Genomic DNA, 26,221 nt, shown 5'->3' with positions numbered 1-26,221 from the left:
AATGGGATAGGAACTAAGAACTTGGTGCTAATCAAAAAGCCCTCTAATGTAGAAAATAGGCAAATATGTTGGCCTTAAAGACTGTATGCAGTGCTAGGTGGGAGGTTCCTCCCTGAAGATTTTGTTCCTCAGGTGGCCAGACCTGGCTTTTTGGATGAAGTTTATCCTGAAGAAGGGTGGCACAGACTTTCAGCAGCTGTTGGTCCGGCAGCCAGTGGAAGCCCTGAGACCCCTAATGAACATAATCCTAGGAAACTGCCAACAGGCCTCTGGGAGATTTCAAGGGGTTTAATTCCTGAAAGCAGAATGCAGAGGCAAGTTGTGTGGCATGAGGAGGAGGACCACGTTATGCTACTGAAGCCACTTTAGGGCTAAAGGTTGCAGGAAGCAGCTTAGGGCTTTTACAAGGGCTTACATTGTTTAAGCTGGTTTAAGGCTTTAGACCAATTAACAACCTTTGTGTCTTAGGGTTTAAGCATTTAAACATCAAAGCATTTTAGAGCCATTTGGAAAGAAAATATAAATGTTTATTGGACTGCTAATCAATTAAAGCATTTCAATATCTCAGTACATGCCATTTTTAAGAATATTAAATTTTGATAGTAATTTCATTCTGAAATACCAATGCATAATGTATTGTTTGTGAGGTTATCTTCCAAGCATTCACCTCTGAGGCATAATTCTCCAATATGCCCATGACCCATTTCTCCTCTAACTGGAAGTGCTCTTTACATGCTGCAGGAATGTATTTGCATAAACAAATCTTATACAATATTATATTCAGTTTGGATGCAAAGTGAAATTAATTATCAACAGTCTCATAAAATATCCACTGACAATCCGATTAAAGTAAACTATTTGTGGTGAGACAATCTTAAGTCCTTCATCCTGTTTATACCAACACATTGGCTTGATGTAGTTAGTGAACTCTATGAATCCCTACTGAAAACATGCTATAGCTGGAGATCTAAATGTGTGTAATAAAGCCAGGTTTTAAAAATAATAACAAACTTGTACATTTCTAGAGAAAATGATGAAGTGAGAATGCAAAATGTTGGCAAGTATTTTACTGTTTTAGTCATTGCTGGACTGGAACAGGGCTGGGTTCCTGTGTTCGGGAACATAGAGCAGAAACAGCCGTCCCTTCTGCTCTTTGACTTAAGATGCTTTTACACTATGGGATGCCCCCTGGGATGCCAGTCACAGCCTTCAGTTTAGAAGAGCTGAGCAGAGCTATCAAGGACAGAACATCTTGTAGAACATTCATTCATAGGGTCGCCATAAGTCAGAGATGACTCAATGGCAGGTAACAATAACGAAGACTATGGGCTGGTTGCGATACTTCTTTGGATGGAAGGGAACTTTTTGATCCAACCCATCTCTTCCAAATCAATGGTTATAGTGTCCAAAGAAGAAGCTCTTCCCTGCAACATCCTTCTCTTTGGAGAGTTTAGATTTACTGCTGTCACTTTGCTAGCTTTGCTTTCTGCCCAGTGTTTTCTTCCTTGAATGCATGGTTTGCGGATGACTGAGTGACAATTTCACTTTGCTTCTTCACAAATGTGAAGAAGCATTCTGATATACACTATATGGTTGATGAAGAACCATTTTATGATGATTTTCATTATTATTGCAGCCGTGATAGCCTGCTATTTTCCCCTCTTGTGATGAGCCCAAGGTGGCTTACATTGCTCCATGCTTCCTAAAACAGCTTTCATCCAGGGTTCTCAAGTTGTGGAGGAAAGATCTACCCACAAAGTATACAAATCTCTTATCTTTTCAAACATTACCTAGAGCTTTCACTGCAGTCTGCCAACTTAGGATGCAAAACAATTACGTGCAGGTGAGCCAATTTAAACAAATAGTATCTGAATTGTTCTGATGATGATATGGATAGGGACATATTGTTTGGCTATGTGTGTTACTATGCATGGGAATTGCATCCTTTAGTAATTATGGTAATCCAGATTGGCTGTGCCCATTTTTTCTCTCTCTTGGCAATATTTGTTCTGCTCCAGCTCAGATTATCTCCTACAGCAAATTCTTGTCTGTCTGTCTGTCCATCCGCCTGTCTTTCTTGTTATATATTTCCTGACAACAAGCAAGAAACATAAGACTGCTTAGAAAAGTCTCTGTAGGTTTTCAACTGTATTTTTAAAGGAAAAGCAGACAGATTGCCGCAGAATGCCCCAGCAGATAGTTGAGAATAGCTGCTGATGTGAAAAAATGTTAATGAATTCCTGGAGCACCTGTTGCAGAACCAATATTTAGTTTCAGCTATTCAGTGTTGTGTCTAGATTGTGGGCACATTTCTAGCTAACCAAAAGCCTGATATAAATGAGGGGAAATTCTTCTTCCACATCTTAAGTTGTATCATGGCAAACATCCAATTATGGTGCTAGAAGAGGACTGTTTTACTGTTTATTTCAGCCCCTGGATCAGGTCTGGGTAGAAAGTAAATTTCCAAATGGTTTGGACTTCAGCTCCCAGGTTTTGCACTATTGGCAATGATAGTAGGGCATCTGAGCATTAAAGCTCCAGACATCTGAAGATTTACCTTCTACCTTCTACCATGTTAAGTCGGACCTTTAAAAAATGGTGTCTAAGAAGGTTCTAGAATTTGCAGCACTTTGGAGACAAGTATTTCACCATTCACCATTTCACTAGCCACCTGGTCCCTTGCCATTCTAGCAATCTCTGTCAGTGTAGCACTCATATTGTAGAAGAAGATGGTTTGTAGGAAATTGTGATTTCCCTTGAATTCTTCCTGTAATTCATGTATAACATGTAGGAAAATATGTTTTGTACTCTTGTAACAAGTATGTACTACTTGTACAATAAACTAATTGTCTGATAAAGACTTCATCTAATTCTAGAGTGTATTTGTCCAATAATATATATGATACTTTATAAAGGTGTGGCAGTTTTTAAGTAAATAAATTAATGTATGGACTTGTATATTGTTTCCCTGTAACTCCTGCCTTTGCTTTAAAATGTGCTAGATATTTGTCTGTCTGTAATCTAAGTATTATTTCTTAACTTCCTCTGTGTCTGATGAAAGTTCTCAAGCTGCAGCCTTCTCAAAGATGTAATTAGCTTACTGCATAGTGGTATGAATATACAGCATAGCAGTCTTTCTGCAGCACTTTCCTATTACCCTTGTTAAGTGAAGCATGAAAATGAAGTAGAGCAAATGCGGGCATGGTATCAACAGCACTGATTAATTGCAAAACCTCCGCCTTGTGCTTAAAAAAGCTTGTCTGCATTTAAAAGAGAACACGACTTTCAGCAGGTTATTGCCTGCCTGCTTATCTAGCTGCATGCTCCCTATTATGCTGGTCAAATCCTTTTGTAGCAATCTTTGCCACAGTATTTAATTTCGTCGTGACATGACATTAAGACAGAAGATTAACTACATGGCACGTTTGCACAGAAGTAAATTGTGTTCAGTAGGACTCCCAGAAAAATTTGCTAGGATTGTAGCCTTCTATGCACCCTTATGTCAGTAAGCTCCACTGAATAAAGTGGCACAGATTTTTTAGCAGCATGCATAGGGTTGGGTTATAAGGAAGTGAAAAAGGTCTGCCCATGGAAACAGGAATTTGAATGGAACCACTGATGCCCAATGAAACTGTGACTAGAAGTCCCTGCATTTTGATTAGAAGGAAGGGAAATATATTATTCTTAAGCATGTGGTGTTGCATAGGTAAACCTGGAAGAAGAAAAGCAACTGGATAAATGATGTGTACGGCTTGTATGTGAAGATAAACAAGACATGGAACTGTAGAGTTCAGCTTTTATCAGTGGACCTTGACTCAGGCCAACCCTAAAATCCAAAGTGTTTGGATTGCATAGTAATTGCATATTGATTCATCCCGTGTTGCACTGTAGCATGCAAACTCTTCCCAGATGAGTCATGATGAGTCACTCTAAGAAGGAGCATTCAAAATACGTGGATTAGATTTTCATACAACCTGGTGGCACACCAAATCCTTCTATAGCAGAAATGCAGAAGAAATCAGTGTGCTTGGTAAGATAGATGTGCTTGATGCATGGTAAACACACATACCTCTACCCTACCCTATTATTAGTTACATGCTAGAACAGTTTTGATACATATGGGGATTGGAGTGTGTGGCAACAGTTCCCAGAATACTTAAGGTATCTGCCTTCTTGGCCGATTCCTTCAACCATCAATCCCAACTGTCGTGTGCTCTATGCAGAGAGTGGTTGTACAGAAACGGTTGTACATTTTTTTCTGTCTACAAAGACATCCATCTACACTTTGTGATTGTCTGAAGCATCTCTCCTTTTCTAGGTACTTGGATGATGGAAGCTGGATATAGTCCACCAGGCTGGACCTGCTGCGAAAGATGAGTTTATGAATGTGTTTCCTTTCTCTGTTCCAGCTCATCAGCGATGGTGGTGTGGTCTATGCAGAAGCACTCTGGGCTCATGTCACAATGGATGACCAAGAGCTAGGCTTCAAGGCTGGAGATGTGGTTGAAGTAATGGACGCCACTAACAAAGAATGGTGGTGGGGCAGGATAATGGACAGTGAGGGCTGGTTCCCTGCCAGCTTCGTACGGGTAAGAACCTATGCGTTGTTTTAAAACTCCTTTTGTTAACTGCAGGTAGGGCTGGCTCAAGACACTCTGCTGTTTGGGCCATTGGTGGCAATCCCTCCCAACCCCTTTCCTTCTATGGAATCCAGCCGGACTGGCAGCTGAATCTTTCTTTGGCGCTGGCGTTGGGACTGCTGCCTCCACAACACCTGGCTTGGAGGACACTGGGAAAGGCGGAATGGTGGGGACTGACATCCTTTTTCCCAGCATCATCCTTCTTCATTCTGCCTAACAGTAGGGTTGGCTCTGAAGTTATTCCGAGGAGGAGGAGGAGGAGGAGGAGGAGGAGGCATTTTGAGGGAACAAATACATTCATCTCAGTTATTTCTATGCTGCTTTTAAGGTGGCATCAATGATAAAAAAACATACAAAGTGGATATAGCTAAACATAAAAATATATTTCAGTAAAATCCATAGAAACTTAAGATTGTCAGTTTAAAAACAACAAAGACAAAAAGTCAATGGTCTAGGCCTAAGGAAAGGGTAGGAGAACAAGGTTAGTCTTCAGAGCTTTCCTGAACACCTGCAAAATGGCCTGGTGGTTCCTGATTCTAGACGTGGGGGCCCAGCACTGAGAAGGCCCTCTCCCTTGCATCCATCCACCTAATTGCCCTTGGGAGTGGGCGGGTGAGAGACCTCTGCTGATGACCTCAGACTGTGGACAGGTTAATAAGGGGAAAGGCGGTCCCTCAAGGCACTTGAGTCCAAACAGATGCTTCCGTTATTTTCAGCCACTGCTTGTTGCTAGCAGTTGGGCACATTTTTAATATTATCCAGCCATTTGCAGCAGTCGCTGGGGTGGGGAGCACCATCCGTACCATATGTTTAGTGCCTTCCCCCTTGCAGATAGTGGATGTGAACATGATTTGTGAAACTCTTCTTATATGTCAAGAAGTACATGAAAGGAATTGGTAAGGCATTAAACATAATTCATATTCCCCTCACACTTTGCTCAGCCTGAGTGGGTGAGAAAGGAACAACTAAGCAAGGGGAGAAGTGTGTGCTTTTGTATATGAATGAAACAAGCAAACAAAATGGTGAGGCTGGTATTTCACATATAGAGTGGAGGTGATGACACTTAAACAAGCTTATGAGAAGTGTTGGTCTAGGCTAGGGTATTCACAAGCCATTTTTAATAAATGGTCCTCCACCAGCTTGTCTTAAATCAACCTCACACTCTTTGCAAATATTATTTCTTGAGGTTTTATGAATATATGCAAATTAGGCATTGGGTTGAGTATGATGGAGATTCTTCTGTTTCTAGAAGGAAAAGATGCTTTGAAATGGAGCAAAGTTTACCTGAAACCATCTTTGCTCTGATAACACCTGTTTTAAAATTGAGCATAGCATGTTAACTTTGAAGCAATATAAGCAAACTCACAGTTGCATACTTATGTCAATGCATTCCTCCTATCCTGGAACCATTTATTTGAGCTACTTTTTAGCATCAGTACGAGTGGCCAGTCCTCATGATTGCATCATCAAAGAAACAGTTCGAATGGACCATGCCTTATTGCTTTGCCAGTACTGTGACCTTGCATTGGGTTTCAAATGTGATTTTTTGAGTGTTCTGGGAAGATGTACTGGGGAACTAATGTAGAATCAGGAAGCAGTAATTTGTAACTGTGGTTTCCATACTTTAAGCTGAACTTGTATATATAATTATCTGGGAATAAATTTGACCTCATGATGTTTACTTCAAGTAGAGACGTATAGGATTACGGTGTAAATCTGTTATAACCAATGGTCTGTAGTTTTCATGTATTATAGAAATGGAGTGCACTGATTAAAGAATGCATACCATTAAATCATTTATATAACAAAGCGAAAGAAGCAGGATATGGTTTAGAAATTGCATTGTTTGGACTTCATTTAGTTTGTACAAGGTTAATTTCAAATCCGTGAGATACCCAGGAGTAGCAAAACTGAATCAAATTGTTAATGTGAAGGATCTGCAATGAAGATTTCTGATCAGTGGGGAAAGGTTGGGGGTGGGGGAGAGCCGTGAATGGATGTTGTTGTTGTTGTGTGCCATCAAGTCATCTCTGATTTATGTGAGTGAGTGCCCTCCAAACCGCCCTGTCCTTGACAGCCCTGCTCAGGGAGGGAGCTGCTTCCTCTACAGAGTCAGTCCATCTCATATTTGCTCTTCCTCTTCATTTTCTGCATTCAACATTCCCTAGCATGATGATCTTCTCCAGTGAGTCTTGCCTTCTCATGATTTTCCTGCAAAATGATAGCTTCAATTTAGTTGTTTTTGCTTCCAGGGAAATTTCTGGAGTGATTGGATCTAGACCCTTGGTCATCTTCTGACTGGTCCAGGGTGTTCACAAAGCTCTCCTCCAGCACCATGTTTCAGACACATCCATTATCCTCCAGTCAGCTCTCTTCACTGTCCAGCTTTCTTACCCACACATAGAGGTCAGGAATACAACAGTGAAGATGATCTTGGCCTTGCTCTCCATGAAACATCCTTATACTTGATAAGCGTTTCTAGTCTCTTCATTGCTTCCCTTCCAAGTCGCAGTCTTTGAATTTCCTGACTGCAGTATCCATTCAAATTTATGATTGAGCCAAGCTACGCAAAATGTTCCATAATGTCAATTTCTTCACTGTTGCCATTAATGTTGTGTCATTTTTCTGTAGTCATGATTTTTGTTTCTTAATGTTCAGCTGCAATCATTCTTTTGCACTTTCTTCTTTCACTTCCATCAGGAGTAATTTCAATTCATTGCTGCTTTTTGCCAGTAATATAATATCACCTGCATATCTTAAATTATCAATGCATCTTCTGCCAACTTTCACTGCTTCCTGTTCTGATCCCAATTCAGCTTTCCTTATGATATGTTCAGCATATGGATTGAACAGACAGGGAGATAAAATGCCGTGTTGTCTGATGCTTTTGCCTATAGGAGACCATTCTGTTTCTCCATATTCTGTCCTAGCAGTAGATTCTTGTCCATGATACAGGCTATGCATCAGTACAATCACATGCTGAGGCATATCCATTTCTTTCCAAACCATCTATAGCTTCTCATGATTGACACAGGCAAAGTTTTTGCTGAAACATAGAAACAGAGCGAGTCAGAAGGGGCCTCCCTGGCCATCTAGTCTGATCCCTGGCTCCAGCCAGCTCCGCTCACAACATGCCTACCATGTGCATTGCTGAGTCTACAAAGAGTCTACAAAGAGTAGACAGGTCTTCTGAAACTCTTTGGTGCTTTTCAGTAGCTAATGAATCTTTGCAAGATGATCTCTAGTGCCTCTTCCTTTTTGGAATTCAGCTTGAATGTCAGGCATTTCTCATGCCATATAGGCTAATATTCTTTGTTGCAACACCTTGGACATCAGTTTGGTTGCATGGGAAATTAACTCTTTTCTTGGGAATTGGAATGTATATCGAACATTTCCAGTCTGTGGGCCATTGTTTGTCCTCCATATATTTTGGCATATTCTAATTAGGATTTGGACTGATTTTGTCTCTGCAGCTTGGAATAGTTTTGTTGGTATTCTGTCTACTCCAAGTGCTTTATTCTTTGCAAGTTTTTCAAAGCAGTTTTCACTTCATTTTCTAATAATGAAGGCATAGAATTCCTCATAGAATTCCTCCTTGAAGGAGTCTATCATCTTTTAATCTCTTCTGATAGTTCTAACATATATTGTTTTCACCTCCTCTTTATTTTTTCCTGGTCAAATAGTATGTTCCTCTGTTGGTCTTTCAGCATGCCTGTTCTAGATTTGAATTTCCTTGGTTTTCTTGGATCTTCTGGAAGAAGTCTCTTGTTTTTCCTGTTTCGTTGCTCTTGTCTTTTTCTTTGCACTGAGTGCTAACCAGAATTGGTTTAAGCATCACTGCTCTTCCAGTGTCCCATTCACCTGCTGCTCTTGCCCAATAGCTGCCCTTCAGAAGTTTCGCCACCCCCATTACCATTGGAGAGATCCATTCTCTTCTGCCAATATGACCGTTAGCTCCTGAAGAGGATGAATGCATCTGAGTCTGGTGTCTCACCTTGGTCCATTCTGTCCTGGTTGACCTCCTAGTGACCTTCTGGTGGCATCCCTCTTTCTTTCAAGGACTGGATCCAAGAGGGGGATGAATGGATTTACAGAGGACTCACACAGTCCTTCTAAAATGCCCCATTCTTCTGGTTTCTGTTTTCGTTCTGCTGCCATCTTGTGGCCATATGAACTTTACAGCTTTCTGCTGCTCCTTACTTGTCAATGCGTATATTTTTATATGCCATCTGGTTGGAAGGAAGGAGATTTGGGTTTCTAGAGCACATCTTCACAGAAGTACAGTGAAGCAATGAACAAATGATTCAGAACTTATCCATGCGGTTGTGTTTTTCAGTTTTGAAAGCACAGTGCTGTCAGGAGCTAGGTTTCCCCTGAACAACCTCAAACAACAGGCAATCTCTTTGTAAAAGAGCTCTTTATTTCCAGTTCACAGGTAACAAACTATATCCACAAGAGAAAGAGTCTCTGTGCATGGACAAAGTGATTCATTGAACCCAAACTAAAAAGTACTTCCAAGAACCCTTCTTTCCAGAAATCCTGGAGAGCGTCACGCCTCTGGGTATGCCCCTCTGGAGAAGGGCTAGCCGCCTGGGTCTATGCAGGCTTTCCAATTGGGCAGCCCCTCTAGCCTGACACTGCATCATGGAGTCAGGGACTGGACCAGGCTTGCCTTCCTCCTCTCCCTGGTCCTCTCCCTTTGCCTTCCATTCCCAGCCATCATACTCCTCATCCAAAGTGTCAGTGCAACCCTAACTCTGCAAAACACACCAGGAATACTGGCCCCTTTCATTCCCAACAAATATTTCCCTTGACTCAGTGCTCTTCCCAGACCACTGAAAATTGCTGTACTTGATAAACCTAGCCTTTTTCCTGCCTCACTCAGTTCCCTCCATTTTAATAGCACTAAATAATATGGTTCCTTTTTAAAAAAATATAGAAGCAACTGCGGCTGGAGAAACCCAGCTAGGAAGTTCTGCAGCTGAGGGAAATGTTTCTTCAAGTCGAGAGGGGCTGGCTTGCTGGAAGGGTGGCTGGATTTGAGCGTGTGAGTACGCAGGATGTACTTTCCCTTCTCTCTTAGCACTCGTTCCTCGGAGTACAAGCAGTTTCTGACAACTGGAAGCTAGGGATGGACGATTTTGCCTGGCTTGTAATGGATTAGGAGTGGCAATTACAGGAGAAATTCGAGAATGCCTGGAGTGAGTAGGGACAGATGCTTCTCTTTGCCAGTTCTGAATGACCACTGCCAATCTCAGCCCTTGACCTTCATGCCCCTTCCCTCCCCCTCTACCCTGGTAATTGCACCACTCGTCTTTCCTCCTCCCTCCTTCCCTTATTTCTAGATGACGGTGGAAGCAGCAGCTCCTTCTCTTTAACAGACGCTTCCACCTCTCTCCCCTGCTCCTCTCTTGTGCTTAAAACACTGCCGGGGCACAGAATGGGTGCTCTGGAATATGCTGTTTTTAACAGGTGGCCTGAAAGGAGACAGGTACCATGGGAAAACTATAAATTCTAGCAATGCCTCAAGTGCCAGAGAAAGAGAGCAGAACTCTGCGAGGTTCTTAATCCATTCCTAGAACCATATTCCAAGTAATACTTCAGTAACAACACGGGATCGCAAACCTACCACCTTCTCCACCCACCTTCTATCACATCTGACCCTTCTTATATGTTCATATTTAAGTCTTAAAACAGCTAATGAAGGTACTGCCCTATGCTTAATATGATGGAACTCTTCTTTCAAATTCTTCCACAGCTCCGAGTGAACCAGGATGAACCAATGGAAGACTACCCTCTGAAGTTAGAAGATGGGAGGGAAAAAGACTCTATAAATGCTCCCCACCGTTATGGGGTGGGGCATACAACTAAGGATCAGATGAGAACCAATGTTATCAATGAAATCCTAAGCACAGAGAGAGATTACATCAAACACCTGAAGGACATCTGTGAGGTAATTCAGCATACAGATAAAGTGTGTGTCATGCAAAGCATCAAGAGCATCTGACCCAAAGAATGTTATGAGCTGAATGTTAGAAGAAGAGAACCAGTAATGTTTGGAATATGGAATTCTTTGAAAAGCTTTGAGGCCCTTATTGAGCTAAAATATCCCATTGTTAATCTACCTCAATATAAATGACTATTCAGATTTGAGCAGCTAGAGGGTCCCAATGGAGTGGCTGTACAAGTACAATCATTTCTGCCACAATGCAAAGTAATTTTTCTTTCACAATGCTAGAACACATTGTCCAAAATGGCCTTTTGTGACAAATAAGCAAATACACTCATGTTTTACTAAAATGTATTGGTGTGTAGCTTTCTGATTCAGGTGTCACCTTGCTTTAAGTTTTATCAGCTACTAAAAAAAACCAAATCTGAACAAAATTCTAGTAAAGCACCTCTAAACCTCTTTATTTATTTATCGTATCCTTTTTCCTTTCAAGGATATCAGGGCAGCTTACATAATTCTCTTCTTCCTCTCAATCTTATCCTCACAACAACAATCCTGTGAGGTAGGTTGGGCTGAGAGCCTGTGACTGGCCCAAAGTCACCCAGCTGGCTCCATGCTGAGTGGGGACTCTTATATACTGTGCTGCACTGGCTTACAATTCCTTACAATTCTCAAGTGTTGCTTTTGCATGAAACCTTTAGAAGCAGCTTAGCTTCATTTCATTGGAGACTTCTACTGAGCCACCTGCTAGTTCTGGATTTTTCAAAGCAAAAATATTATCCTCTGCTCCAACACTGGAAGAATTTTTGTTTGTTTCTGCAGTAATCAGTATTTTACTCCATAATCAGTATTTTACTCCACATCCATAATCTCTGAGCTGTTTTAGCAGCACCAGATTGTTCCACTAACCCATTTAGCCTTATTGACAAGGATAAGATGAGCTGTAGTTCTTCTTGATTTTGTCTCTCAAGTAACGCACACTATAAATCCTTACTCCTTTCTAGGGCTATATAAAACAGTGTCGTAAAAGAGCAGACATGTTCACAGAGGAGCAACTGAAGACAATCTTTGGGAATATTGAGGATATCTATAAGTGCCAGAAAAAATTTGTTAAAGCACTGGAAAAGAAATTCAACAAAGACTACCCACACCTGAGTGAGGTCGGCTCCTGCTTCTTGGAATATGTAAGTTGCTGATCGTACCTATTTGGATGGTGACAGAAGCTGATGATTTGGCAACCTGAATTCTTTTCTGCCAAAAATAAAATTTGGTGTGTTTAAAACTGCATGTCTCAGAGCTTATTGAAAAGAAATATTTCCCATTATTTTATATGGAGATGTAAGTGTTGACAAAGGCTGCTGCTGTGTTATTACTTACTGTAAAGTAAGAATTAGTAGATGTTATGTCATCTTTTAACCATTTTAAGGTTGTTGGGGTGGGGGATACAAACAGCTCATAGAAGGGTCAGGCAACTTGCTGTGGATTTGTTGTCAAAATCGAATGCTTGTATAATTCTGCAATAATAGCCACATAATAAAAATGATAAAATACTAAAATGGCAAATAGTAAAAACAATACATCCCCATAAAACAAATGGCCTAGACAGTCCTGAAGAGATACAACACAAATGCAGTTACAACTCAGAACAGTTTGGTAAAACATAATCAGGAGAAGACTGGAGTGTTTGAGACCTTCCTAAAAGCTTTTAGGGATGGATTCTTGTACCCTGGCCCCTTGGCAACAACCCATTCCAAAGATGTGGGGCCATTGCATAGAAAGCCCTAACTGCTCTCAAAAGAGAGCAAATGAGAAGGGCCTGTATTGCTAATCTAAAATTGTGCATGCAAACCTAATATAATTTTTGTTGATATAAAAAAGGCTTTAGATATTTTCATTGCAGAAAACTCGACAGAGTTTCATAGGAAGAATCTTCATATTGACTTTGGAACATTCCTGAGACTGATTTCCTTCAGTTTATTAAAAAATCTGCTCATGCTTCCATAGCTACTAGTATAGTTCTCCTACAGTGCAACCTCTGTGTATGTTTACTGAGAACTAAGTCCCATTGAGATCGGTGGAGCTTAATCCCTGCAAGTGTTCCTGGGACTGTAGCCAAACAAGCAAAAGCAAATGCAAACAAAAACAATTGGAAAGCCAGGTGGTGAGGATACTGATTTACATTACAGCGTTTGACTTAGATGAAGATGAAGGCAATGGCGCCAGGGCTAAACAGGGAAAGAATACTCATTCATTTCTCTTACATAAATCCCTTTTCAACATTTAGCCTCCATTTAGTTTTGCTCTTTTCATGCTTTTTAAATACTGCCTTCTTCCCTGTGCTCTTCCATTTTACTTATCCTGTTTTTCTAAGATGGATGGTGCTTGTTTATCCAGCCTCAGACATGGAATTTTACTCTCTGTGTCCAGACAACATCATCTTCCATTTGTAAGTGTCTGCCCCCCAAAGCAACATGCACACTTACTCACTCCATTGGTTTTCTTACCAGAAAAGAATCCATTATGGAAGGAAAGAAAATGTGCAGTGCATTTGAACCACTTGTACTAGGTGCCCTCCATCTGGAAGCAACAGGCAGTGATCACTTTAGAATGGGGGCCCATTTTGTTTTTTATTTGGTCCAGTAACAGGATCCAGTTTTAGAGCGCATGACATTAATGTAACCTTCTGGCTTTCAATTCAGCAAAACGAGTTCCAGATCTACTCTGAGTATTGCAACAACCATCCCAATGCCTGCATGGAACTCTCCCGACTCACCAAAGTGAGCAAGTATGTTTATTTCTTTGAAGCATGTCGTTTGCTTCAGAAGATGATTGACATCTCTCTGGATGGCTTCCTTCTGACCCCTGTGCAGAAAATTTGCAAGTACCCTCTGCAGCTTGCAGAATTGCTGAAATATACTAACCCACAACATAGGTAAGGAATTGTGGCATTCCTCTCCGCACCCTCCCGCAGCAGCTCAGATTGTTCCCTCTTTTTGATGTAAACGCTGCTCGTTAGTAACATTAGGGCTTTCCAGAAATGGCACCGTATCTGCAGGATGCCTGAGTAAAGCCAGCCTGGGGCCTGCATTATGGGTCTAGGAGAAGACCTTTCCATTCTCCCAGGCATTCTAACAATCTTATTTGTTTATTTGTTTATTTATTTATGTAATGCATTTATATATCACTACTATAGCCCATATCTTAGTGTTTATAAACTCTGCCCAATTTAATTTTTTGTTTTACTTGGGTTATTATGTACTACTTTATTTTTACCACTGCTGCTGATGTTACTTTGTGTCATTTTATCTTGTGCTATTTTATTACTATTTTGTTGTGAATTCAGTGTTTATGTTTTTGATTTACTTGCACACCACCCAGAGGCCTTTGGTTAGTAAGTGAACTCAGCGTGCGGATGCACAAAATACACCGAATGAGCCTGTCCAAAAGGCCAATTTGTTTTTATTGTAGTTCATTCTGATAGTGTTTGAAAACTAGCTGTCTTGGGGAAAAGAAGAAGACTTGAACCTACTGACTTTCCAGTTTCCAAACGGATAGTTTTTCTGAGCACCTGGAAAAGTCGGTGTGGACAACCTTGGAAGGCTGAGGGAGCTGCACTGGTGGCAGCAGTGGCAAGTGATGCTCGCCGCTCAGCTGGGCAGCCATGCGTGTGGGAGGCTCCCCTTGCTTCCCGTTGGCATTGCTGTGGATCGTGGGAAAGCCAGTTGCCAGTGGCACAGCGGTGGTGGTAGTGGCCTCCGGTCGTGCAGCAGCAGTGGCACTGAGCAAGAGGGCCGCGTACGTGCCTTGATCACCCCGTGCTAAAAAATCCCGCAGAAACATTTTTGTAGGTATGTTCCTCCAGAGGGTGGCAGTTTTGGTGTTGAAAACAAAGGTTATAAATCCCAGAAACAGAAACTGGAGTCAGGAAAAGAATTAAAGCATGAACAATTGCATCAGAACAATTCCTGCAAATCAAGGACAGACTTCCTGGGGATGGGACGGGTTGCTCCATAGTTTCCTGGCTGCTAGTTTCTGATACTTTGGAATGGAAGGCCAGCTCCTTTCCCTTTTGGCTGCTTCTTGTAGGTATGTCTAATCAAATCCATTTCAACCCTAGGGATTTTAAAGATGTTGAAGCCGCTTTAAACGCCATGAAGAATGTGGCACAGCTCATCAATGAGAGGAAGAGGCGTTTGGAGAACATAGACAAAATTGCTCAGTGGCAGAGTTCAATAGAGGACTGGGAGGTAAAAAGGGACCACACGCTCCACCATGAAAGAAATAATCCCCCAAATTTTAACTGTGGTGATTTAAAAAAAAAAGTCTGCAGCTCTTTCATCAGGCAAGATAGTCTTTTGTTTGGCACACTGCTGGAACTGGGGTCACACATGTCCCAGTTGCTGTTTTTCTAGCCCACTGGCTCAGAGCACAACCTAGCAACATAAATGCTTGTGTATTTTGGCCATCTTCAGTTTAGTGTGCTTCTTATATACACTGATCATTGGAATTGCAAGAGCCCTGCTTATCAGTTGAACAGTTTGCAGAGACTGTTACAGCAGAGAGAGACCTGTGGTTTATCTGTGCAAGAGCCAACTAAAGGTATGGTCTTATGCACACGTTTCAGGAGTAGGCACCACTAAAATCAATTATGGGCCAAGTCTTAACACCTGAAAGGATGCATGCTTAAAATTGCTTTGGCAGTAATGTAACTATGCAGGTTTGGTCTGCAACGTCTCTGTTCCTGATGCTTGAAATCCTTAGGTGGCATGACTAGTCCTTGTACTGAGGCTTCAACACAGACAGAATGGGACCTGCTGAACAATGGCGGGGTGGGCAAACCTCTTCCCTTGCCTTGCAGATGCAGTGGATGAAGGAAAGATGTTCTCCTCCTAAGCCCATCACACCTAGACCACAACCGGCATGGAATGAAATGCATTTAAGAGCACTAGAATCAGGGGCTTGAGGCTTCTCAATTTTGTGTTGGATTCCATAATAGTGTTTAAATGCTTAGAGTGGGCACAGAAGTTTGCAGTCCAGGAGAGGTTTAGAAGATAATTGGTAAAACTCAATTTCTTAGGAAATAAGGCTAATCACAGAAAAGAACATGCTTCAGATTCACAGACCATGGAAGCAGGGGCCACACTAGGATCTCTTAAGCCCTGTTCAGGCATTTGGCTTAACACAGGTTGTACTGGCCACACCCCCAGGGGCTCCAGGTGTGCCCCCTTCAGGTCCGACCTTGCTGCGTTGAACTGGCCAGGCCCCAGCAGGCATTGCGCTCGCTTGCACTTGAAGGCGAGTAGAATTTCCTGTGCTATTGGAAATGCTGCAGAAGGCAGAATCTGCGGTCCCTTAGAGGGAATGTGAGTAGGCCTGGCCCCTTTGCTTAACTCACCTCAGGTTCTCGCATGGGCAGGTGAACACCTAAACAGGGTTTTAGAGTTTTAAGAATAATTAGCCTGATGCGTTGAATATTTATTTAGGAGTGCCGCTGAGTTCCACATGTCTAAATAAATGTGCATAGGACTTCTGTCTGTCTATTTCTAAAGCTAAATCTAGAGATCAAGACCCACCCTCAGCTGCCTCTGTCACTAGGCATGCGTCGGAGAACAAACAAGAAGGACAAGAGTCTTTCCTATAGCGAATGACTGACCTCAGGCAATGATTCCCCTTGCAAATTTCAGTCTCATGCTTTCATAGAAAAGTATATAAATTTAGGATAAAGGAAAGGTGACCACTCAGCCTTGCTGATGTGGACCAGTTGGTGCCTTCCATGTGGTTGAAAGTGCAAGAAGCAGAACTGGCAAGAGCCCATCAGGAAAACTTATTCCACCCCACTCCCTATACTTCATTTTTAGGTTTACATTCTGCATGTTCAGGAAGTTTAAGGTAAATTGGTTTTGTTAGGGATACCACAGACTTCTCACCAATTCTGAGGACTGCAATACTAAAAGATGGCTGGCAAGGATTAGCCATTTGGTATAGGGAGGGAGGGAGGGAGGAAGGGGGGAGACAAGTGTTGCTTTCTGGGAAACAGAAGAATTAAAAGGCGCCAAGCTTGAGAAGGAGGGAAGGAGCCTCCAGGTGCACAGATATATCCTTACTGAGCTCAGTGCTTTCCAAACGTCCTTTGGGATGCTGCTCGGCACAGCAGTCCTGAGCCTTCTGTTGCAAGAGGCTGACTAAGCAAAGAGAGGAGTATCAAGTAAGCTCCTTCCGTTGCGCGTGTGGTGGGGAGGGATGCTCTCTAAATTGAGTCAGATGCTTCTTAAAAATGGCAGTAGCTCTTTTGAGTAGACAAGATCATCACATGGTTGTTTGAGTTGTTTCAAGGTTTTCTAGGCAAATTGTGACAACTCTCAAGCACCTAAAGAGTGACTGACTGATAACAATAGCAGTAGTAGTAACAACAACAACAAGGAGCGACAGCAAGCAGCTTCTCTCTCTCTCTCTCTCTGAATGTGTGTTGATTTTAAGTGTGTAAGGCTGGGTAATTGATAAAATAAACCCTTGCTGGTTGGGTCCATCCACGATAGGTCACAATATATTACTTGTCAGCTTTTTTGAAGGGAAACTGACATATCCCTTGTGTTGTGAGTGGCAGGGTGAAGACGTCCTTGTCAAGAGTTCTGAACTCATCTACTCTGGGGAATTAACCAAAATTTCCCAGCCTCAAGCCAAGAGCCATCAAAGAATGTTTTTCCTCTTTGATCATCAGCTTGTCTGCTGCAAGAAGGTAAGCCCAGCAAGCCATTGCCTCCTCCACCTCTGCCAGTGACTGCTCCTGGTGATAGCCAAATTGCATCTTTCCTCGACTGCTTTTTTACGTTTTGTGCTCAAGCATCCATTGAAAGAAAGGGCCAGTGTGCTGGGGTGATGTTGTTAATCAAAGAAGTGTTGTTCCTATAAATCAAGGAAGGGCTGTGATACTGCAAATGTTGCTCACCCAGCTGACATTTCTCCCATGCTGGTATTCTGTGCCTTTCAGCTCAGGCATTTGATGAAAGAGCCCTGCTGTGGACTCTTGGAGGTTGGAGAAAAGCTACATTTTTTGCTTTATAAGATATAAGATAGCAGCTGAATATGCAATCAAATTAAATCCATCAGCATGGCCACCCATGGTCTTTCTAAACCCCAGGTCAAATTCTATGGTTGTATGAATAGATTGATTCAAACAATGTTTCCACCTACATAGATAATAGTTCATATTAATCATTCAGAAACCCTCCTGAGTAGAAATCCTGTAAATTCAACAGGAGGAGCTGGAATGAGGGGAAAGAAATCTTCAATAATCAGAGACCTCTTAATCCTTACAACACTTCACCATGTTTCCATGATTTTATTAGCAGACATCTTCTACGACCACAATGAAGAGTTTGATGTAGTTATAATATTTACCGTATATCACATGATAATAGCTGTGAGAGAGGGTAGTATAGTGCTAAAAGTGTTGGGTTGGGACTGGGAGATCTGTGTTCTAGCCCCCACTCAAGCATACAGCTCATTGGATGACTTTGGGCCAGTCACAGACTCTCAGACTAACCTACCTTGAAGGACTGTTGTTGTGTGGACAACATAAAGAGGAAGAAGACCTTGTAACCTGCTCCAGTTTTCTTGCGAGAGGAAGAAAATTGGGGTTTAAATATAATGTAAGAGTAACTGCCAGGGGCTATGAACATTATGGTCAGGCTGGTGTATACATGTAGACACTAAAAATAATTCACTTTAATTACTTCCTGCCTCTTTGATCTTTCTCCATTTTATATAGTCACCTGTTCGTAGGTGCTTATGCCCATAGACATCAAAGCTAATAACCTGTGCCAAGTCTCAGTAAATTAATCTCATCCTTAAGCCTTTTTAATGCTGTTGAAATCTGGGTAAAATCTAAGAAAGCCCAGGAGAGTTTCCCCTTCCCATAACCACATAATGTCCAGCCACTGCGACAGGTGGACATTCGACCATGTATAGAAGTGTGCCTGACTGGGTAACCTGAGAGTGCTTCCGTTGTGGAGTATGGCCAAGCCCCCACTGCCCCCCCCCCCAAATACCATTGATTGACAGCATAAGGAACATGTGAGAAAGCACTACTCGTCAGAACAGAAATGCATCCTGATGCATCAAATTTTAAAAATGGACCATTGAGACAGTTGAGACACCTCAGAAGTGCTCCCTACTCCAAATACCTTGGGATGGATCCAGGTAGTCACTCGTAGACCCAGTGCCATTGAACTAAATGACAAGTTAGGAATGACTATCTTAAGTCCAGTGATCTCAGTGAGACTGGCTTAGAGTCATGATGAAGTTTGGATCCAATTTGCTAAGTCTGTTATATTTACACAATAAGCTACACGACTGAAACCAGTGCTAATTTTTGTGGAAATGTTGCCCACTGTCACATGCTATTTTAGGGAGGACTTTCCCCAGTGAGTCCTGCCTATTATAACTCTTAATTTACTATGGTGATTTAAAGAGATGTTTTGCTCCCTCAAACTCATGTGCAAATCATGGTTGAAACTGGCACTTCACAATAAAGAAGCATCATCATGGTTAGAGTGGTATTTAAAAATATGCACTAACTGGCCATCTGCCTCAGCTAAAAAACTGAGTTTTCCTGAATCAGAAAACCATCAGGAAAAGCTGGAGTGGAACAAGTTTGTTTTATTTCCTCCTCTTTTATTTCCTTAGGATCTCCTACGACGTGATATCCTGTATTATAAGAGTCGAATCAACATAGACAACATGGAGATTCTGGATGTGGAAGATGGAAAGGATAAAGACTTCAGTATCACTGTTAAAAATGCATTCAAATTGCATTGTAGGGACCCGGAAGGAGTCCATTTATTTTGTGCAAAGAAGCCAGAGCAGAAGCAGCGCTGGCTCAGAGCGTTTGAGAACGAGCGGAAGCAGGTTCAGCTTGACCAAGAAACAGGTATGAAGCTGCTGGTGGGAGATTGTTCAATATACTGGACTGTCATTAGGCAGATAAAAATATGTTTCCCAACTCATCCATTCCACCTTATCTTTCAATGTTTGGCATGCTCGCACTCCACTATTGATGTAGCCCAGAAAATATTGCCTAAGTACTCAGAGGTTCCTGCTATATAACATATGTCCTGTGTTAATCTTTCTGATAATGCTCTGGGCAAATCCAACTTGGCAAGAACACCTACTAGCTAAGTACATCTGGTAGCAATTCCCGCTCTCTCCTTCCTCCACAGTGGCTCCATGCCTTTATCAAGCTCTGCCTTTTCTGAGAACCTAGTTCTTTAGCAAAGCCTTTCAAAGCAACTCTAGCCTCACCTTCCTCCATTGCATCCATCTGACTGTCTTGTGCAGAGAAAGCAACCTGGTAACCTCCAAATGTTTAGGCAGTTCTCATAATCCTTACCAACTGGTTAGCTGACTGGGGTTTATAGGAGTGGCCCAAAACAGCTGGCTGGCACCAGGTTGCCTGCTGTAAATACCTTGGACTAGGACACTCTCGGCTTGGTGATCTGCACAGTACCTCTGTCTTTGAGGGAGCCGAGCATTGTTGGCACATGATACAGGGCACATGGGGGAGGCACATGGCACTGATCTGATTCTCTAGGCTGCCTCTGCCGATTGGATGAGTCAGACGTATTGTTGCTCCCTCTGCTTGCCTGAAGCACAGGCTCAGCACTTAGTTTTACTTAGAACCATTCTGCCAGAAAAATATGAAGTCCATAACTCAACTTGGGCTACAGTTCTATGCATACTTGTTTGGTAGCCCACTGCATGGAACAAGACGTGATTGATTTGCTAAGGAACAGAATAAAACTGTTGGTGTAATTTTTGTTACAGTTATTGGAATCCTCCTGCCACTTTCTGGATTGTCATGCCTGTATATTCATGTTGCAGCTTGCAGAGCTGTAGCTGAGTTGATGTGTTTGTTTTGTCTTCAAGGATTTTCGATCACAGAGATGCAGAAGAAACAAGCTATGCTTAATGCCAGCAAACAGAACCAGAGTGGGAAACCAAAAGGTAAGTTTCTTTCACTTCGTCCTTGGTTCTTCTTCCCCCAACACCACAAGTTTACATCGACATGGGAAAACTAAGAATGCTTAATGCAGGGATGGCCACAACCCATTCCTAGGCCAGGAAAGTTGCGTAAAGGGTCTGAGTTCCGCTCTGTAGCTGAAATTGAATAACCTGCCATCAAGAGCACTGCATGCAGACTTGTTGCTGTTAGCATTCCTCTAGCTGGCTTTGAGATGCTGAGATGGACTGTAGGGGAACGTTACAGAACGAGTCCCCACGCTGTCAGATGCCCTTGAGCATCACCATTGCACCTCTGCATGGACGAAAAGACTACTATGAAGGAGCTGAGACCCAACTTGATGTCGGGTCAACCATTTTGCCTTAAGTTAGCGGCTCTCATGCCTTGTGCTTATGAGCTCAGTGCATTCATTATGCTTTTTATGAAAAGCACTTCCTTTCCTCGGCCTTGTACCACCTACAATCCATTCCCATTGAACGGTCCCTCATTCTGGTGCTACACTTCTTCACGCCATGGTTTTCAAGCCCCACTGGGAGATCCAGGTTTTTAAAACTGTTTGCGTAAAACGTCCTCCCAGGTTTTTGAGGGCCACTGGGAAAGATACCCTCAGTGGGCCACCCCGCTCCGTGAGTCTTACATTTTCACCAGCAGCTGTTGGCCATCCCTGTCCTCTTTCTAATCGCGGTCACTGCATGCTTGCCTGGCAGGAGAAGTCGGCAGCGGCATCTGCTGCGCCTCCTCACCGTCAGTGCTGTTGCCAGGCCCAAAGACGGAGCGAGTGTACCGCCAGTTGTCCAAATGGCGACGAAGAGGAGCTAATATAGGGCACTTTTATCAGTGAGCCCCTGCTGGGGTGTGGGCTGCCACAGCTGCCCCTGATGCCCGTGCTGGCCGACAATCCCTGTTGCTCCCAGGCAGCACCACATGGTAGTCCATAACGTCTGCAGGGTGCCAGGTGGGGTGAGAGGGGTGGGACTAGTCTGCCTCTGTTGACCAGTTTTACCCCACTGGTCCCAGTGTCACAAGCAAACACTAGCTTCAATTTTCTTCAGGTTTGCAGCAGGGGGAGACCAAAAAGTTAAATTTAGCCTCCATTCTTGCTACAATCTTAATAATGGTCAGTTGTGACTACTCCTGCTCAGGGGCTTGCTGCAGACACCTGACCAGCTATTCTGTGACTAGCAGGGCCCGTGGCGTGATTTAGCATGGCTCTTCTTAGGATCACTTTTTAAAACCTGCATGTCAAATGCAAGGATATATTTGACATCACATTCAGTTTTGCCCTTTCCAGCACTGTAAATAAAATGAAATCCATTGAGTTTCAATGAATTTCCATTAGAAATCCCTTAATGGAGGATTTCTAAAATATTAGAGATTTAGGGACTGTCTTTGTTTCAAGGGAGATAGTCAGGTGGCTCTCATTCCATCTTCCGCTTATTGATGGAATCCAAATTTAAAATCCAGATCTAATTCTGTTTGCACTAGAACACATGTGGAATTGGTACAATTCCCCTCCAAAGTAAAAAGATCAGCGAGTCCATGTGACCAGGAAAAAGTCCACCGCAGAATCCACAGGTTGGATTCATAGATGTCCAAGCTCATTTGAATCTGTTGTGAATTTTCCAGTGTCCCTGTTGAATATTGATGACAATGACAGGTTGTGATATGTGGATAGAAACATTGAGAAGGCTGCATCGATGTAACATTTTGTGCCCTTGCTTACTTTGTAACAGTGGTCACCAGGACATATTATGATTTCTTGATGCGCCAGAAACACCCCACCTTGCCTACCAACCTGCCGCAGCAGCAAGTCTTCATGCTGGCAGAGCCCAAGCGCAAGCCTTCCAACTTCTGGCAGAACATCAGCAGGCTGGCACCATTTCGGAAATAAGAGGAAAGAAGCCCAACCTCGTGCCTGAATACCCTCGAGAAAGCACTTTATGCATCAGTCCTGCAAAACCAAGCACTAGCACCCCCTCCTGGCTTTCAGAGGGATAACATTCATCCTTCACACCCTTCTTTTGCCAGACTCATCATGTTACGATGACATGTTGCGTATGCGTGTGTGTGTCTGTGAAAATGAGCCTGCCCATCTCTTCGAGCATCCAGGAAGACAAAATGTGAGATTGGAGTCAGAACCTTATTGCCCTCCTTTTTCTTAACCTCCCTTGTTTTATCAGTTTCTTTTTGGACCATATTTCTCGTTGGGAATCTGATTCACTTTGTTTCCACAAGGCTGCCAGACAAGGAAGGCAAGTGGCTGTTTAGTCCCACTACCTGCTTGGCATTTGCTCTAAGCAGCTGTTTAGTGATGCTGCTGTTTTGCAATTTTTCTGGTGTGATGGATTCCCTTTCTCTCCCCTTCTCATCCTCATTTTCATCAAAATCCTGAATAGACGAAGCATTCCCAGGGAAGCACCTTCAACCTTCCTTTACCTGAAAGTGGAACTACTGACAAGAAACCAGAACAGGACCCACAAATCTGAAGCATGACTAAACCACCCTCAAGACCTTTTCAATCTAGTTGAGTTAATGTACATAGTAGGGGAGGGGGAAATGTGCCTAAATTAACTTTGCATTACTTTTACTTTCTACCAACACTTTGCCATAGTTCCTGGCCAATGAAACTTTTTGTCAATGTTTTTAAATGTTTATTTATGGTTAAAGTGCAGATAACTGTATTTTGTAAGAGTTTGTAATCTGTCTTGTCAGATGTTAACTTGATGCCTGTTTTGTCTAATTTTTTTCACTAAAGAAAAAGGCCAACCTTTGTAAGCCTGTAGTCCTAAAGATATGAAACAGACATGTCTGAAGAGGAATTTCAGATGTACCAGGCACTTACACACAAATCAGTATTACTTGGAAACTGTGTCGCCCATGCAATGGACTACAGAGGTAGTGAGGGTACTTACTGAAAAGCAGGGACAGTTTGAAAATTGTATGGGAGAGTGTATATCTAGATGCAGGCACTTGAAAAATTGAGGGCAAAAATACCCATATAATCACTGATTAGGAAGAGAAAGATTTGCCTTATATTAGTGAAATAGTTAGAAGCCATAACTGACTGAATCCCATCATCAAGGGATTTCCTGGTACTGTGAAGTTAAAAGGAAAAAACCCAACCTTACTCCAGTATGAGACTATTGCAGGGCAGCGAGCATGCATTAGCCTGATGCAGAGAGAGGCAGTGTCCAGTGGTAGCTGACAGCTACACAGACGTAGAAGCATGCTCAGATTCATTCTTGCACTATATCCTTTACCCCAGTGGGAGGGGCTACATTTAAATTTCATAAAGAAACTTGTAAAAATGACTTCCACTCAGTGTCTGTGTGTGTTATAAAGCAACCTTTGTGGTACAGCAGCTCTGTTCTCTGGTTACTGTGTGTGCCCAGTCATTCCTTTGAGCAATGGACTGGACTACACTACCCAGCTCTCTTTCCAGCTCCAGCCCTGCATCTAAAGCAAGAGTGAACTATTGTTAGCTCTCTAGTTGTTCCGGCTGAGAACTTGCATTGATGGTAGCCGACACAGACAACGGTGAGGGCCAAATATCTTGTGGGCCAAAACAACTGGAAGGCCACGGGCAGTGATCACGTGGTCCAACGGCTAGCTACACACATTTAATACTGACTGCAGTGTCATGTGCTAACTGCTTGCACGTGTGAATAAGCTGCTGTGAAAGACAACATGCATACCTTCATATCATTTCAAATACTCTGATTTGGGATCGAAGTCTCACAAGCAGACCTGCTTTTGAAATAAGACTTTCCTACCCCAATTCCCATTGCACCCTCCTGCATGCCTTGAAAAACTGCAGAGGAGCCTTACAATCTCTATATGGAAGGAAGACGAGCTGGAGGGAAGGGATCGAAGGAGATCATTAGTAGTCCTTAAGCAAAGTGCTTTCTGCTTTTTTCCCAATGTGCTGCATATCTCTGAAGGATAAAAATACATGTGAGGCACATCCATGCATACGCGAGTCAGGAGACACACAGGACGTCTATCAGTATCTTCTTCATTTAACAAAGGACAGTGCCTCACCCTTCAGTGACAAGCCAAAACCCCCGGCCACAAGGACTTCCTTGATCATGGTGGACAGAAGATGCTACCTTCTGGGAACAAAGCTGCAGATCATTCAGGAAAAGAATATTACAGTGCATTGGTAGCAAGGATACACTTGCTACCAAGGCACTGTTCAGGGTGCACCACTGCTTTGGGTGCTCTTCAGTGCAGCTCCACTTTGCTGACAACAGAAAGCAAATTCAGCAGCCTCCTCATCTTCAAAGTCAAGGCTCTGCACATTATAATACAGAAGAATACTTTTGGATTAGGACTGACTGGCATGGAGTCTAGACAGAGCCACGGTGTAGCTTTTCGATACTTTATTGAAATGTTTAATAAGGGCAGTAGCTGCATTCATATCATCTAGTTACTGTGGGAAGGGCTAGGAGAATTAAGGAGCATGGCCAAAATTCATGGCCGATCATCAGCAGAGGTGTGACAAAGCAAGCCCTGGTGCTAGTACTTCCAATATAGAAAGCTCCAAACACAAAGCAGGTTATTATGCAGAGGAAAGATGTAGTATTGTCCACAGTGAGATCCCTGTAATAGAATAGCAAATATAACAACCAGATTATGGAAATAACATGCCTGCATAGGTGTCTGCTTGATTGTTAAGGATTATGCAGTCATCCAGAATGTTCAGGTTAAAAAACCGGGCAAATCTTATACTACAGTGTTTGAGAAAACATACAAGTAGAGGGGCACAAACTAAGACAGAACATCCACAATTGATACAAATGATGCTGAACACTAGATTGATGTGAGAAAGGTAACTTGGAGGGACCAGAAAAGGGATGCAACATGGCCTAGATAATTCAGGTAGACGGTTATAGACACACAGTATCTCCTGTAGCCTATCCTCCTAGGAACGATGGCAGAGAGGCAACACTGAGAATGTTTAGGTAGTACATATTTACTGCATACATACATACATACATACATGCATGCAGTAAAACTCAGTGGAGGAGACGGTGGACAGTACAAACCCTACATCAGTTCATTCCAGTTGTAGTACTGTATTTCATTAGCTCACTCCAACCTTTCCCAGGCTGGGCTAGAACAGCGATCAGTTATCCACACCGACCTTACAGCAGCCTTCCCTGATCGGTTGCTCTCTGGGTGTTTTGGCCTGCAACTTGCAGCATTCCTAGCCATCAGTAATACTAGCTGGGGCTGATGGGAGTTAATGAACAAAACATCAGGGTACCTGGTTAGGGAAAGTTATCCTACAGGAACCCTTAGTAACTAAGCAAAGGGTGAGGTGCAGGCAACACCAGTTCCTCATGTTTATCAGATTTCGTGGAAATAAATTGTTTTGGAATAGCTTAAATTGCAGGTGAAATATGCCATTGTGGCTTACATGCCGTATTTTCAAGCCTGTATTATGGAGACGTGATAAAGTGGGAATTACAACCCTTGCTTCAGCCTAGACCATACCAAGGACCCAGAATACGTTCAAGTTGCCATACAGTTATATCCCAATCAAGTCTGTGCAACAAACCACCTGCCTCAGTAGCAGCAGCCATGCAAGCAACCCCTGAGAGCACTCCT

The 26,221-nt window shown here is 42.7% G+C and overlaps 1 protein-coding gene across 1 annotated transcript in view; it reads left to right on the top strand.

The window, feature by feature from the left end:
- The window catches only part of LOC123026347, a 183,963-nt gene extending 159,994 nt beyond the window's left edge, over positions 1–23,969 (top strand). The window contains 10 exon segments of the mRNA XM_044435858.1: positions 4,410–4,589; positions 10,399–10,593; positions 11,595–11,774; positions 13,290–13,522; positions 14,708–14,837; positions 17,195–17,326; positions 19,276–19,519; positions 20,515–20,592; positions 22,342–22,439; positions 22,442–23,969. Of these exon segments, the coding sequence (XP_044291793.1) occupies positions 4,410–4,589; positions 10,399–10,593; positions 11,595–11,774; positions 13,290–13,522; positions 14,708–14,837; positions 17,195–17,326; positions 19,276–19,519; positions 20,515–20,592; positions 22,342–22,439; positions 22,442–22,606 (1,635 nt within the window). The 3' untranslated portion in view covers positions 22,607–23,969.
- The last annotated feature ends 2,252 nt before the right edge of the window (positions 23,970–26,221 follow it).

Source organism: Varanus komodoensis, unplaced genomic scaffold (assembly GCF_004798865.1).
Source record: "Varanus komodoensis strain SLA01 unplaced genomic scaffold, ASM479886v1 scaffold1, whole genome shotgun sequence".
Lineage (NCBI taxonomy): Eukaryota > Metazoa > Chordata > Lepidosauria > Squamata > Varanidae > Varanus > Varanus komodoensis.
The sequence above is the reverse complement of the archived record's forward strand: the minus strand, read 5'-3'. Positions and strand labels throughout refer to the sequence as shown.